The sequence below is a fragment of the Sebastes fasciatus genome, chromosome 8 (assembly GCF_043250625.1).
Source record: "Sebastes fasciatus isolate fSebFas1 chromosome 8, fSebFas1.pri, whole genome shotgun sequence".
NCBI lineage: Eukaryota > Metazoa > Chordata > Actinopteri > Perciformes > Sebastidae > Sebastes > Sebastes fasciatus.
The window spans coordinates 34,469,659-34,485,666 of NC_133802.1; the positions used below are offsets into that span (position 1 = coordinate 34,469,659).

The following is a 16,008-nucleotide window of genomic DNA, read 5'->3' on the forward strand; positions in this document are numbered from 1 at the left end:
TGAGCACACAGCTGGTATACTTTGATATTTGGCAGGTCTAAACCACCCATTGAACCTGGCAATTGTAGAACTGACATTTTGAGTCTAGGTCTACGTTTGCTCCATATGAAAGAGCTGAGCCAGCTATTCAAATCTTTAAGAACCCTATTCGAAAACAATATGGGAATCATTTGAATGGGATAAAGTAGCCTAGGTAACACATTCATCTTTATCAGGGCTATACGTCCTAACCAAGAAACAGGAAGTGAGTTCCAACGCTCTAAATCTTGCCTTATTTTACCAAATAAAGGGATAAAGTTGGCTTTATACAACTGATTAAATGATGGGGTAATAAAAATACCTAAATAGACTAAACCTGCAGGGGACCATTTGAAAGGGAAGGATGGGACCGTATTAGGTATAGTAGATAGAGTACCCAGGGGCATAGCTTCTGATTTGTTTAAATTAATCTTATACCCAGAGAATTTGCTAAACATGTTAATCACCTTAATGAGGGCTGAAACAGATGTCTCTGGGTCAGTTAGAAAAACTAGGACGTCGTCAGCATACAATGTTATCTTATGGCATATCTCTCCGACCTGCAGACCACATATAGAGGGCTCTCTTCTAATGGCCTCAGCCAGTGGCTCAATGGCCAATGCAAACAGGAGAGGCGATAGAGGGCAGCCCTGTCTAGTTCCTCTATGTGTACTAAAATACTCTGATCTAAGTCCATTAGTCATAACCGCAGCTTGAGGATCATTATAAATGATTTCAACCCATTTCACAAAATTATTACCAAGACCAAATTTTTCTAATGTGTAAATTAAAAAAGGCCACTCAATTCGGTCAAATGCCTTCTCTGCGTCCAGCGAAAGCACCAGACCATCTCTAGATTTTTGTTTAAAGGCCTGAATAACATTAATGAGACGTCTGACATTGTTAGTTGAGTTTCTGCCTTTTATAAAGCCAGTTTGATCCTCTTTAATTAATATGGGCAGAAGGTCCTCCAAACGAGTAGCTAAAATTTTAGAAAGCAATTTTCTGTCCACATTTAAAAGAGCTATCGGCCTATAGGATGAGCAGGATTCAGGACATTTCCCTTTCTTTAAGATAAGTGATATGTTAGCCTCTTTAAGAGTCTGTGGCAAATCTGCAATAGAAAATGAATGATTGAACATTTCAAGTAACGGTTCCAAAAGTAAGTCTTGGAACTCCTTATAAAATTCAGAACAGAACCCATCAGGCCCTGGCGACTTCCCACTCTGAAGCTTTTTGATGGCATTAGCTACTTCATTTCTTGTAATGGGGCTGTTAAGAAAACTTTCCTGTTCTTCTGATAGTGTTGGAAGATTAATCTGAGCAAAAAAGTCTTCCATTAATTGAGGTGCGTCAGTTGTCTGTTCAGAAGAGTACAAATTTATGTAAAAATCTTTGAAGCTGTCATTTATCAGTCTGTTTTCGTATACCCTATTGCCCTCAGCATCCGCAATCACTGCTATAGACTGGGACTCTGCTCGTTTTTTAGCCAGGTATGCAAGATATTTTCCTGGTTTATCTCCATATTCATAAAAGCTCTGTTTAATATACTTAATTTTTTTCTCTGCATCTTTAGTAAGAAGACAGTTTATAGCTGATCTAAGAGCAGAAATTTCTTGCCATAAATAAGGTGATGGAGAGCTGATATAAATCTTTTCTTTATTTGACAAATTGCTCTCTAAGGATTTTTGCTCTTTAAGTTTTTGGCGCCTCTTAGTTGTAGAGTATGATATAATCAACCCTCTTGCATAGGCTTTGCAAGTTTCCCATAGAATTGAGGGATTATTCGAAGATTGTAAATTGATGGACAAAAATGCCTTAAATTCAGTGGAAAAATAAGATATAAAAGTATTATCTTTAAGAATAATAGTGTTAAGTCTCCACTGTCGGGCCTGATTTATTGAGACTTTAAGTTTTATGTCCATAACCATACTGGCATGATCAGATATTATTATACTGTTTATATTACAAGATAAAACAGAGTGTAGTTCGGATTTGGGTAGAAAAAAATAATCAATTCTAGTCTGACACCCATGAGGAGCAGAGAAGAATGTATATTCTTTGTCAGAAGGGTGAAGACTCCTCCAAACATCATCAAATCCGAGATCTTCACAGATGGCACGAAGAGCATTTGCTTGGGGAGAGGGGGCCATAATGCGGTGTGGGAATCTCTCTATGAGCGGATTTAATATACAATTAAAATCACCACCCACAAATACTATATCTGCTGTCATTTCTGCAAAATCTAAAAACGCTTTAGAAAGAAAAGCAACTGGATGAGCTGGTGGGAAATAAACGTTCATTATTACAATATCTTGACCTTGTAAACTCCCTTTAATTATAACATAACGACCACTCCGATCTTCAACACAGTTAACCACCTTAAAAGGCAGGGTTCGTCTAATAAGTACAGCAACACCCCTGCTTCTGGTTGTAAAGGATGAAAAGAATACTTGTCCAAACACACCCTGCCTTAACTTTAAATGTTCTTTGTCATCAAGATGGGTTTCTTGCACTAGAGCTATATCTATATTTTCTTTTTTCAGGAAGGTAAGTATTTTCCTACGCTTTATAGGATTATTAATCCCTCTCACATTCCAAGTGCAGACCCGAAGTTTATTTGCCATTAAAATTCTTGATGCAAATAAAGAGCTGAAAATCTCCTAGCACACTCCAAAAAAAACAAAAACAGAAACATAAAATACCCGAGCTGTACCAAAACATCAGAACCACAACAGAGCACATTCCAACTAAATACAAAAAAAAATAAATAAAAATAAATAAAGAATGGGGTAATGTCCCTGCTAAACATGCAGGGAGCCTCAGTCCTTCTCCCACCCGCGGCAGACAGCCGACAGATGGACCAAGCGCTATACTCACGCCTAACCATAGAAATAACACACGCAGGCTCCACCTCGCACACGGCGACATGACAACTTCACCTGGCGAATTGTAATAAAGAAAATATAAGAATACAATCATAAATGACAGAGCCACATACTTACATCACTCAAACTGTCACAGTCCCAGTCCAATAATCGGAACATAAGAGAGAAAGATGCATTTGTGCTGTTTTAGACACGTTATCCAAGCGAGTCAAGGAAAGCTGCGGCTGCCTCAGGTGCATCAAACCTCTTCTCCACGCCGTTAACAGTCATCTTCAGCGTTGCGGGGTACATCAGTGCATAGTCAATATTGATCCTCTTCAGCCGGTCTTTCACCTCATCGAAAGCCTTGCGCTTTTTGACCACTGCCGCTGAATAATCGTTGAAGAAAGAAATCCTCGGTCCGTTACGAGCTGGCTGGTCCGGTTCAGTACCGAGGCGTCGGGCTGCATTCATAACACGTTGCTTGTCGGAGAAGTTGTGAAACTTCATAATGATGGATCTGGGTCGTTGTTTGGGATCGGGTTTTGGTGCGAGGGAGCGATGTGCGCGGTCCAGCTTGATCCTACCAGTTTTGGTGGTGATTTTGAGATAGCTAGGTAGCCATGTCTCTATGAACTTCACAGGATCTGTTCCCTCCGCATTCTCAGGTAGTCCAACCAAGCGCACATTGCATCTGCGACCACGATTCTCCAGGTCATCTATGTGCTCCAACATACCGCTCACTTGCTTCTCCAGTTGTGTCACTTTAGCCTGCAACGAGTCCGTTGCATCTTCCACACTCAGAATTCTGCCCTCGGCCTCGCCGACCCGAGCCCCCAGCGCCTGTATTTGGGTTGTTTGTTCCCGTATAGCAGCGAGTACTGTGTCAACTTTAGCATCAATAACTTTAGTAATGTTGTCGGTAATCTTATCCAATGCTTTCAAAGTGTTCGGGTCAATGCTACTGTAGCAGTTAGCACCCTCGTCTTCAGCTGCTGGCATGATGTTCGCTTCCTCACTCTGTTCCGTGCTTTCTTGAGCAAGCTTGCTCTTAATCGTCTTTGTTCTGGTCCTGGGCATGTTGTCCGGTATTTTTGAAAAATAGTTTTCAAGAGACATTATAAAGTTACTCTCTCTGTAGCACTTTCGCCAGGCAAATGTGCATAATAATCGGATAACTTGACAAGGAACACCGGAGCTCAGTGAAGCGTGGTGTTTCTTCTACGACGCCATCTTGAACCCCCCAAAAATGCATGTCTGAAATTAGATCATGTAGTATCTATAAACCATACGGATATCAGTGTGTATTTACAGACTGATTTTCAGACTATTTAAGGGATCAATTATCCTTACAAGTTTCTGATAAAACTCCATCCTCTAACAACCTTCTGATTACAGTATTTTTTAGATTAGAAAAAAAGTGGTATCGGTGCATCCCTATTTTGAAGAATAACATCATTTTTCATTTAAAAATAAAACCTTAACAGCTACTTATTTTATATCACCATGTTTCCAATTTGCCTAGTTGCATTTGTTCATTCATGTGTGTGTGTGTGTGTGTGTGTGTGTGTGTGTGTGTGTGTGCACAGTGTCAGGACGCAGTAGTGCATACGGGGACACAACAGTGGAGGGCCACCCTGCTGGTCCTGGCAGCGTGAGCTCCAGCACCGGAGCTATCAGCACCACCACGGCCCAGCAGGAAGGCGAAGGCTCAGAGGGAGAAGGAGAGACCGAAGGAGACATCCACACAAGCAACAGGTCAGACATCCCGAATTGCAAAGTTTATATTAAGTAGGAAAGCTCTCTGTTGACAACAAACATCTGCCTGTTCAGACCCCATCTCTCTACCATCCATGGTCACTACTATGACCACAGAGGGAAGGGATTTGGGATTAAGATTTCTTTTGGGGAGCAGTAGATTGTCATAAAAAATACCACATTGGCGGCTGGTTAGCTCAGTCGGTAGAGCGAGCGCCCATGTATCGCCAAGGCTCTGTCCCTTGCAGCGGTGGACCCGGGTTCGAATCCGGCCTGTGGTCCTTTCCGCATGTCAATTCTCTCTCTCCCCCTTTCAACACTGTCCTATCAATAAAAAATGCTTAAAAAATGCCCCCAAAAAAATACCATTTAAAAAAAAAAAAAAAAAATACCACATTAAGCTCAAAATTATTCTCAATGTTTTTACTTTTTTATTTCTGTTTCCTTGTCAGACTACACATGGTTCGTCTTATGCTACTGGAACGCTTGCTTCAGCACCTTTCTCAGCTCCATAACGTAGGCGGAGTCCAAGCCATCCCGTACATGCAGGTTATCCTCATGTTGACCTCTGACCTGGACGGTGAGGATGAAAAGGATAAGGGTGCCCTGGATGACCTGCTAGCACAGCTCATTGCTGAGCTTTGCATGCACAAGAAGGTAACCACAGTCTCCTTGTGATGAATCGAGCTTCGTTTGTGATAATTAGTTTACTTAATCCGTGTTATTCCTCTATAGGACGTTTCCAAGAAGAACGAGCGTAGCTCCATCAATGAAGTTCACCTGGTCATCATGAGACTGCTCAGCGTCTTCATGTCTCGAACCAAGTCTGGCTCCAAATCCTCCTCTGAGGTACATCCTCTTTCTTTTCTTAACGCAGTTCTCATCGAATTCACTAAAAGCTATCAGTTAAATGTCTATTTGAATACAGTCCTGTTAACAGCAAGTATATAAACAATGAAGGAGGCATCCTATTCAACTTGCATTGCTCACATGTATTTTTCTATGTGACTGAATTTCTTCACGGACAGCTCTTTACTTCTTCACGAGTACTCAAAACTAAGTTGCTTGTACATTGTACTACATGGCAGGCGCACCCTCTTTCTCTCTTCCAGTCATCCTCCCTCATCTCAAACGCCACGGCGACCGCCTTGCTCAGCCTGGGCGCTATTGACTACTGTCTCCACGTGCTCAAATCGCTCCTGGAGTTCTGGAAGAGCCAACAGGGCGAAGAAGAGCCTGCGACCACCAGCCAGCTCCTCCGCCCACACACCGCCTCCTCTCCTCCAGACATGAGCCCTTTCTTCCTGCGGCAATATGTCAAGGTATCAGATCTTTCTCTTTTAAAACTTGAAATTGGGATTTTATGTCCAAGGAATGTCAATATGAACCGTTGCTCCTGCCTTTAGGGACATGCTGCTGATGTGTTTGAAGCCTACTCCCAGCTGTTGACTGAGATGGTGCTCCGGCTGCCGTATCAGATCAAGAAGATTGCCGACACCAACCCACGTATCCCACCTCCTGTCTTTGACCATTCCTGGTTCTACTATCTGTCTGAAGTAAGCAATTGAGTGTATATTACTTGCTTTCCTTTTCAGCCTATCTTCTACACAAAAGACAGATACAAGCCCTTAATTCTGTCTCCCTTTTCTCTTCAGTATCTGATGATTCAACAGACACCGTTCGTCAGGAGGCAGGTCAGAAAGCTGCTGTTGTTTATCTGCGGCTCAAAGGAGAAATATCGTCAGCTGCGGGATCTGCACACGCTCGACTCCCATGTGCGCAGCATCAAGAAGCTCCTGGAGGAGCAGGGCATCTTCCTCCGGGCTGGCGTGGTCACCGCCACGTCTGGCTCAGCTCTGCAGTACGACACACTCATCAATCTGGTGAGTGTTCTCTCCACCGTCATAAATCATCATCATACTCAGAGAGTTTCTTTTGTATGCTGTTTAATGACTGTAAATTATATTTCTTTCATACTCCTTCATTGCTTTTTGTCTTATTGAGCTAACGTTCAACTTATTCTGTGCATATATATTTCATAGCCCCCATTTACTAAATTCTTGTTAACCCTCTGAGACCCATGGGATCGCTGGCATCCCAACCGACACATTACTGTCTTTAAGGAACCGTAGCAGGCTCAGTCTTAAAGCTGAAGTTAAGATAGAAAACCAAAGAAGAAACTAGAAAATCATGTCATGCTAGCTTGTCGGGAAGGGGGCTAAAATAACGCTCCAAAGTTAGGCTACATTTTGACGAGGAAAAACTGGCATTCCGATTTTCTTTTTCTTTTTAGATTATTTTTTTTGGCATTTTCAAGCCTTTATTTATAGGACAGTGGATAGTCTAGAAAGGCGGAGAGAGAGGGGCGGGGGGAGACATGCCGAAATGGCCGCAGGTTGGATTCAAACCCAGGCTGCCGCGGTTAGTCCTCAGCCTTGTTATATAGGCGCCCGCTCTACCGACTGAGCTATCGAGGCGCCCAGCATTACGATCTTCAAAGGGGTCCCTTGACCTCTGACCTCCAGATATGTGAATGTAAATGGGTTCTATGGGTACCCACGAGTCTCCCCTTTACAGACATGCCCACTTTATAATAATCACATGCAGTTTTATACATGCAGTATAAATGTGTTATTTTTGCCTATTCCAAAAATGATGTGTTAGAATATTTCTGCATAAATTGGGTATCACTGTAAAGCTGAGACTCTGGTGGATCCAATGAGCCCAACTGTATTCATGTGTGATGATGTTAGTCCCCATAGGAGACATTTCATTGTAGTGAAAACCAAACTTGACCTCCCTGAATGAAATGACCTGTGGTGACCTCTAGGATGATCAGCTGCTGTAAGGATTGAGATTTTTGTACTTACTAACCTGCTTCTCTTGGTGCAGATGGAACATCTGAAAGCTTGTGCTGAAATTGCCACTCAGAGGACGATCAACTGGCAGAAGTTCTGCATGAAGGATGACTGTAAGTTGTTTCAGATCAGCTATTCTAACTGGAAACAAACATTTAAGGCCAGTAGGTTTAACGTAGTTTGTGTCTCTCTGTTTTCTCTTCTCTGTCCAGCTGTGTTGTACTTCCTGCTCCAGGTCAGCTTCCTAGTGGATGAAGGCGTCTCCCCGGTACTTTTGCAGCTGCTCTCCTGTGCCCTGTGTGGCAGTAAGGTGCTGGCCAGCTCCTCCTCGTCCTCTTCATCATTCTCAGGAGGAGGCTCCAATAGTGCTGGACAGGCAGGAGCTTCTCAGTCCTCTCAGAGCAAGTCCTCCAGTAAAAAGAGCAAAAAAGAGGACAAGGAGAAAGACAAAGAGGGCGATGGAGTCGGCAGCCAGGAGGATCAGCTGTGTATGGCTCTGGTCAGTCAGCTCAACAAGTTTGCAGACAAGGAGACACTGATCCAGTTCTTGCGCTGCTTCCTGCTGGAGTCAAACTCGTCTGCTGTGCGCTGGCAAGCCCACTGCTTGGCACTTCATATCTACAGGTACTATAGATATTTAACACATTGAGACATAGTTGGACAGACAATTTTAGTCCCAAACTCAAATCCAAAGTGAGCCTAGTTTACACACACAGCCTCTTTAAACACTTACTTTTAAATTTAGACTATCTTGACTAGTGTTTAAACTAGTGTGAATGAACATTAAGTTGTAGCACTGTGGACAGAATGTGTGAATGAACATTAAGTTGTAGCACTGTGGACAGAATGTGTGAATGAAGGCATAAATATATTGTTAAATGGTGAAATGACATCCCTGACATGTGAATCTCTCTCTCTGTAGGAACTCCAGTAAATCTCAGCAGGAGCTGCTGCTGGAACTGACTTGGGCCATCTGGCCTGAGCTGCCTGCGTACGGCCGCAAAGCTGCCCAGTTTGTCGACCTGCTTGGATACTTCTCACTCAAAACCCCTCAGACGGAGAAAAAGGTTTGTTTGAAGGCCTCTGGGGCTATGGTTGTACTAATATTAATATAGTAAATATCATGAAATCAGATCATAAAATGCCTAACAATGTAATTTGTGAGCCTTGTGTGGGATTTAAGTCATTGCATGGCTGTGTAGTCTCCTCCTGTTTGTCCCAATAATTGTATTCTGTATTTGACAGAAGATTGTTTGGTCATCTTGCTCAAAATACAAAGATAATTTAACACAGGAATGTCGAGATTTTCAATTAATAAATGATTCAGATTTAGACTGTATCCATAATGTATCACTCCGAGTTCTTATCCTGGATGTTTAAGCCTTTTTATCATTCAGTAAAACATAGCTATGACAATGATAATGCTGCAAAGTCTTTATGAAATAGTTTTAATTCTCTCTTCTCTGTTTCAGCTGAAAGAGTATTCCCAGAAAGCTGTCGAAATCCTGAGGGCACAGAACCATATCCTGACGAATCACCCTAACTCCAACATCTACAAGTATGTCTACGCAAACCTGCCATGTTGTCCCAAGGAGAAAGCAATTTCAAGCAGTGCCCATGACATACATAAACATGTACTGATTTGATATTTTCTCCTGCAGCACTCTGTCCGGTTTAGTGGAGTTTGATGGATTTTTTCTGGAGAGTGACCCCTGCTTGGTGTGCAACAATCCAGAAGTTCCCTTCTCAGTAAGTGAAACGCAACTTCACTAAACGGACACAATCTGTAGCCATAAAGTACACAAGACGTTTAGCTAATAGTAAATTTGCATGGCTTTTGCATTGGTTATGGTTAGTTAAACTACGGTTTGTTTTAGGTTTGTAATTTGAACAGCTAATACAAAGTGTGACAGGCTTAGGCCCTGATCAGACACAGTGGGTTTTTAGCACCCTGGGGTGGCTTTTTGTAAATGTTTTCAATGAGTTTGAAGCGGTTTTTTGCGCTACTTTTGCGCTGCTGAGCGCCTCGCGTTTATACAGGAGCGCCCCAAAACGCCTCGACTTGAAAGAAATCTGTGGAAAAGTGCACAAAGTCATTAGTGTTTTTTTCTCATTGTGGTGACTTTTGCTGGATACACGGAGCTTTATGACTTTACCAACCGTAGTTACCATGATCTGAACAGAAAACAGCAGGAGGCAAATTAGTGCGGTACTTTAGATTTCAGGTAAATTGTTTTCATTAATTCAAACTGTACCAGGGCTGTGTATTGGCAAGAATCTGGCGATACGATACGTATCACGATACAGGGGTTACGATTCAATATATTGCGATATATAGCGATTTTTTTTTTTTTAAATCAAATTTTTGGAAAACTGTCATGGAATAAAGAATACACCACTACATGTATAAAATCTGAGTAAAAAAAAGAGTTTACTTTCTTTCTGCAATCAGAGCAGTGATATCTGCATTTGCATTTATCACAGTCCCTGTAAAATCCAACATCATAGCACTACTTTGAGAGGACACATACGCTGAGAGGGCGCATCTCTTTGTAAATTAAAAAAAGGATTGACTGAGTTAATCTCTGCATGTTAACTATAAATCAAAAATGTATACAGTATCACAAAACATAATATGGTCATGACGCATGACCACGCCTCCTTCTTCAAGCAGAGAGATACGTGTGTGGATCTTAACCCATCCATGGTGTGGATGTGTGTGCGGGAGCTGCTGGCCGTCCGCAGTGAGAAAGAACAAAGCGGTAGATGACGGGATGAGAGACAACGTAGTGTAACGTTATACAGACATAACAAGGCTGCTGAATGAGAGAGGCATCCGCCGATACGTTACACGGAAACACACCGTGTTAATAATAAGCCGATCACCTCACGGTACCGCCAGCTGGGAGCTGTGATCTGTTTTTAAAGTCAGGCGTTGGTGGAGGTCTGCGCTCTCCGAGTGCCATTCTAGTTTATAATGCAAACCATGGCAAAAATACAAATATGCAAACAGAACAAGGACAAGTTACGAGAAGACTCCCCATAGGACTCTGCTGGCATAAACACAGTCTGTTATTGTGTTAAACTTTCTCTTGTGTGTCCTCCGTTTGTCCTCCAGAATATAAAACTATCCTCGATCAAAGTGGACACCCGCTACACCACCACACAGCAGGTCGTCAAGCTCATTGGCAGCCACACCATCAGCAAAGTCACGGTGAAGATCGGTGACCTGAAACGCACCAAAATGGTCCGCACCATCAACCTCTACTACAACAACAGGACTGTACAGGCGATTGTGGAGCTGAAGAATAAGTACGTTTCAAGAAAGAGCAGCTGGTCTTTTTCTCTCTCTCTCCTTCATTTTCACTAATTTTGTGTTCATGTGTTTATTTAAAAATTAAGTTTTAAGATAATAAAGATTACATAGAGGCCATTTACCACAGTCTCCCTCTCACTTGACCGTATAAAGTAAAAGTATTCAACTTAACTGTCTGTTTTTAGGCCTGCTCGTTGGCACAAAGCCAAGAAGGTTCAGCTGACGCCGGGACAGACGGAGGTGAAGATCGACCTTCCTTTACCCATCGTCGCATCCAACCTGATGATCGAGTTCTCCGATTTTTACGAGAACTACCAGGCCTCCACCGAGACCCTGCAGTGTCCACGCTGCAGTGCCTCTGTGCCGGCCAACCCCGGGGTGTGTGGCAACTGCGGAGAGAACGTGTATCAGTGCCACAAGTGCAGGTGAGCAGCAGGTCTCCTCTGATTGGGGAAAACGTGGAAATGATTGGAGACATTGAAGTTGATTGTATTTTAATATTTGGTCGTTGTTGTCTGTTAGGTCTATCAACTACGACGAGAAAGACCCCTTCCTGTGCAATGCCTGTGGTTTCTGCAAATATGCCAGATTTGACTTCATGCTATATGCTAAACCATGCTGTGCAGTGGATCCCATTGAGAACGAGGAAGACAGGAAAAAGGTAAGCAATCAAAAAGGGTTGCCATTCCAAAAAAAAAAAATCAGCTTGCATGACAAATCATAAGTTTTGTTCCTGTTTCTTGCTGAGGAAAGTAGATCTGCATCACTTCTCCACTCTGCATCTCTTAATGTAATATTTCGCTGCAGGCTGTGACCAACATCAACACCCTGCTGGACAAAGCTGACCGGGTCTACCACCAGCTGATGGGCCACCGGCCCCAGTTGGAGAGTCTCCTGTCTAAAGTCAACGAGGCGGCACCAGAGAAACCACAGGTCAGTCACAAGAGGGGCCTGAACGAGGGATGCTAATTTAGAATTTTGTTTCTGACCGATAGCCGACCCTCATTAACCAATTATTAACCGTTAACTGGCAAGATTAGTGCGTTGCATGCAGCGGTGCTGTGGTTGTAGTGCCTAACAAGCCGCCCAGCTGCAACAATAAGCCGACGCACAAACAGGTTAAATTTATCACCAGCTGCAGTGTATAAGTGACGAGACGATGCTCCGCGTTTTGCTCAGCTTTTTATTTAATTTTTAATATTTCTTTTAACCGTTTAACGGATTTATCAGTTTATCAATTGTTAAACGGTTAATTATTAACATCCCTAGCCTGAACAGTAATAGTTTTGAGTCTAATAATAGATGTTGGATAAGGACTTGAGGCATTAGTGATGTGAAGGAGGAGGCCTCTTTGACCACATTTGGTATTAACTGAAATGTATGCGATGCACAGTTTGTACTGATGCATCATATTATTTAGATTAGTCTCCCCAAAATCATTTTTTAGCCAGTGTGAATCTCTGGAAGACTTTCATTGCAACCAATGTTAATAGTTTATCAATAAGTTTTCATTTTATTTTAGTTTTTACTTTTCAGTTTCATTTTAGTTTAGTTTTAGTTAGTTTTCAGAGTGTTTGCTAGTTTTAGTTTAGTTTCAGTTTTTATATTTTTATTTTTTGTTAGGGCCAGGTATAATGTCTCAGAAGTATGTAGGTATATACATACAACATACACGGTTGGAGAGCTGTGTAGGAATGGCCATAATGTTTAATCTTCGTGCTACTTTAGTGAAGAAATTGCGACATAGTGGACTCCTGGAAGGTCAAGTCAGTTCAGTTTCTGTGATTCAACGTCACAAGAGTTGACGGAAATTCATGCTTTGTCTCCTTTTTTTGGTAGTGATATATTATAGCTAAAAAATTAAAACTGAAATTAATTTTAAAATTAATTTTATTTTAATTTATTTTTTTAACCAGGCAATATATTTTCAGTTTAGTTTTAGTTTTTCTTTTTTTAGGATTTAGTTTTTATTCAGTAACAGTTTACTAAAAATATTTTTCACTGCTTATTTTCGTTTTCGTTTACTATAATAACCCTGAATTCAACTGACCAACAATATTGGCATGGCAGTAATGTATCGTGTCCTTTTCATAAATCCCTCTTACAGAACTGCCAAAGGTGTGACCTCAGGTCATCACAGTAGTATCAGTATTTTTAGTATGGTTTTGTTTACTTTTGAAATGTTGATTTCAGCTTGTTTTGTGTTTTATTTCTACAATTTTATATCTCATGATATTATTTTTTCTTTTCCTGCGTTGCCCTCAGGATGACACTGGAGCAGGTGCAGGACTCGGTACGTCCTCTGCTAATGTAAACAGATACATTCAGCAGTTGGCTCAAGAGTACAGCGGAGACTGCAAGACGTCATTTGATGAACTCTCCAAGATAATACAGGTTAGAGAGGAAAAAGAGTTCATTTTCCAACTCACCACATTTGTTTTTATCCCCTCTGCTCACATATAACTCTGGCCTCTCTTTGTTTACAGAAAGTGCTTGCATCTCGTAAAGAGCTCCTGGAGTATGATCTGCAGCAGAGAGAAGCTGCCACCAAGTCGTCCCGCAGCAGCAGCAGCCACCAGCCCACCTTCACCGCCAGCCAGTACCGCGCACTGTCCGTGCTGGGCTGCGGCCACACCTCCTCAAACAAGTGCTACGGCTGTGCCTCAGCCGTCACGGGTCACTGTATCACACTGCTTCGTGCGCTGGCCACCAACCCAGCCCTCCGGCAGATCCTGGTCCTCCAGGGCCTCATTCGTGAACTGTTTGAGTATAACTTGCGGCGAGGTACAGCAGCCATGAGGGAGGAGGTGCGCCAGTTGGTCTGTCTCCTCACCAGGTATGTCCCTCCCTCCCCCATCTTGTGGTTAAGTAGAAGAGTTGAGTAAAAGTTGATAGATTTCTATAACTTGAACTTAAGTGGCTAAAGCGTGGCACTCAACACTGTCATAGATACGGGCAGTCAATCCCACTGGTGCCACACGCTCATCATCACCATGATGATACATCCCCACACTAGTGTGTTGTACAGTGTACTGACTGAAAGGGTTCCATGTAGGGAGGGAAACGAGTCAGCCCCTCACTCCCTTCCTGCTCGGTGAAGTGCAGTTTAGGAGGATTGTGTCGGGTCTTTGTAGCCCTAAGGGAAGGCGGGGCTTTGCCTGCCTGTGACAGTCTCATTGGCCTTGGCAGATGTTCTTCAGGTTGGTCTCATGAGGATGCAATCCCCCATGCTGTACCCTCAGGGAACATTGTTTATATGCATAACCCCCAGGCACTAAAGGCCCAGACACACCAAACCAACATCAAACATCTAGCATCGTCAAAGGCCGACCGTTGCGTCGCCTCACGTCGCCTTTGTCTTGGCCAAAAAGTTTCACTCGGACACACCGCTAAAGACTACAGCCAACGGCCAACTAACGCGTACGGTCTGCGCCTGCGTGAGATGAAATAACTCTCCATACCAGCAGGTAGCTGTAGTCTGTATTCATCATTCAAAAACGGAAACAAAACAGCGTTTGCAGACCATTTTTACATCACTCACCACTTAGCTTCATTCCAGACAGACATGTCGCCGTAGAAATATCCGTGTATTGGAAACCTCACTTCCGTTTCTGTTCTCGTGCACTGATTGAACAGCCAATCAGAGTGATTTCTCTCACCGACGGGCTGACGGTGCAGGATACACTGCTAAAACTAGGCCGACAGTCGCTCACCGACGACCCAAATGCTTGAGAAGTTGTTGGAATATCAGCCTATGTTGTACATCTAGATTTATTTTTTACTTTTTGCATGTAGCTGTGTATGTATAGAGTGTATTGCAGTGGTGATTAAATATCACTCTGTGTCTTGTCTCCTTCCATATTTTCCTGCTTCAGAGATCATCCAGAGGCCACCCAACAGATGAACGACCTCATCATCGTCAAGGTGTCGGCTGCCCTCAAAGGCCACTGGGCCAACCCTGACCTGGTACGTCCTCTTACATGTCCTAGCTGAAGAAATTAAGTAAAAGAAGCATTGTGATTCAGTTATTGAAAGTAATGTCTAGTTTTTTTGTTGGGAAATTACATTTTTATTTAAACAACAAAGCTCCTGGATTTACAGGTTTAACTTTGTTGAAGAATTTTGATATGAAGTTGATGTCTTTGTGTTTTGAACAGGTCAGTAATCTGCAGTATGAAATGCTGCTGCTGACAGACTCCATTTCAAAAGAGGGAGGGTGCTGGGAGTTACGGTTGCGTTGTGGTAAGCCTGATTTCTTTACTTCATCCATTCAAAAGATGGTGTATTTTTTAAGGGTATCAGCGTTTCATGGGGAGTCTGATTGACTTTTTTTGATTGATTCTTGTCTGTGGCCGTAGGTCCCTTTCTTATGTGTATTGTTGCAATGCTGTGTACAATATTTGTCTAGTTAATAAACAATATGATGCATCACAATATCAACATCCTATACATCAATCTACCATCCTATACTCTCCCCTGATTCTGGGATGTTGCTTGAATTCCCACTTGGAACTACCTCTATAGATTTTATAGTGTCCTGCTTTCTGTTAGCTATCACACAGCCTTTATTGTGTTGGGGAAGTCATTATGACTGCTCATAACGACTACGTTCTTTGTCTGATAGCATTGTATTTTTTTGTCCCGGTAGCCCTCAGTCTGTTCCTCATGTCGGTGAATATAAAGACTCCTGTAGTGGTGGAGAACATCACTCTCATGTGTCTGAGAATCCTGCAGAAGCTGATCAAGCCCCCTGCTCCCACCAGCAAGAAGAACAAGGTGAATATGCCATAACTCTGCCATTCAGCTGCTGCCCTGTCATGGTTTTCCTTTGCTCTCCTTTAGAGGGTCGTAGGTGGTAATGATGCAAGCTGTAATGTAGACCACTGAATAATTATACATTTCATTTCAAATACACCAGCTCTTGTTACTACTTGGTCGTATCATGTTCCCTTACACAGCAGTGTATGTTTGCTTTTGGTTGTAGGATGCTGCTGAGTCCCTAACCACAGTCAGGCCCTACAGTAATGAAATCCACGCCCAGGCTCAACTCTGGCTCAAGAAGGACCCCAAAGCATCTTATGAGGCTTGGAAAAAGTGTCTCCCAGCAAGATGTAAGTAACTATGGGTCCGAACAAATATCTACCAGTGTAGCAAGATGGTTCTCTTACTGAAAACTCTTGATGATAAGCTT

General features: G+C 42.6%; 1 protein-coding gene across 5 annotated transcripts in view; it reads left to right on the forward strand.

Annotated features, from left to right (window-relative positions):
* ubr4 (ubiquitin protein ligase E3 component n-recognin 4) overlaps positions 1 to 16,008 on the forward strand; it is a 79,235-nt gene that overhangs the window by 50,830 nt on the left and 12,397 nt on the right. For 4 of the 5 annotated variants that reach the window (XM_074642650.1, XM_074642648.1, XM_074642649.1 and 1 more), the window contains 21 exons: positions 4,475 to 4,643; positions 5,096 to 5,300; positions 5,379 to 5,492; positions 5,756 to 5,965; positions 6,050 to 6,199; positions 6,299 to 6,526; positions 7,536 to 7,614; positions 7,714 to 8,125; positions 8,424 to 8,568; positions 8,974 to 9,059; positions 9,163 to 9,250; positions 10,620 to 10,813; positions 11,003 to 11,242; positions 11,340 to 11,478; positions 11,625 to 11,750; positions 13,083 to 13,211; positions 13,304 to 13,653; positions 14,693 to 14,783; positions 14,975 to 15,059; positions 15,466 to 15,593; positions 15,802 to 15,928. In XM_074642650.1, coding sequence (XP_074498751.1) covers positions 4,475 to 4,643; positions 5,096 to 5,300; positions 5,379 to 5,492; positions 5,756 to 5,965; positions 6,050 to 6,199; positions 6,299 to 6,526; positions 7,536 to 7,614; positions 7,714 to 8,125; positions 8,424 to 8,568; positions 8,974 to 9,059; positions 9,163 to 9,250; positions 10,620 to 10,813; positions 11,003 to 11,242; positions 11,340 to 11,478; positions 11,625 to 11,750; positions 13,083 to 13,211; positions 13,304 to 13,653; positions 14,693 to 14,783; positions 14,975 to 15,059; positions 15,466 to 15,593; positions 15,802 to 15,928 — 3,495 coding nt within the window. Of the gene's footprint in view, positions 1 to 4,474; positions 4,644 to 5,095; positions 5,301 to 5,378; positions 5,493 to 5,731; positions 5,966 to 6,049; positions 6,200 to 6,298; positions 6,527 to 7,535; positions 7,615 to 7,713; positions 8,126 to 8,423; positions 8,569 to 8,973; positions 9,060 to 9,162; positions 9,251 to 10,619; positions 10,814 to 11,002; positions 11,243 to 11,339; positions 11,479 to 11,624; positions 11,751 to 13,082; positions 13,212 to 13,303; positions 13,654 to 14,692; positions 14,784 to 14,974; positions 15,060 to 15,465; positions 15,594 to 15,801; positions 15,929 to 16,008 lie in introns of all 5 variants that reach the window. The other variant, XM_074642647.1, reaches the window with a different exon arrangement.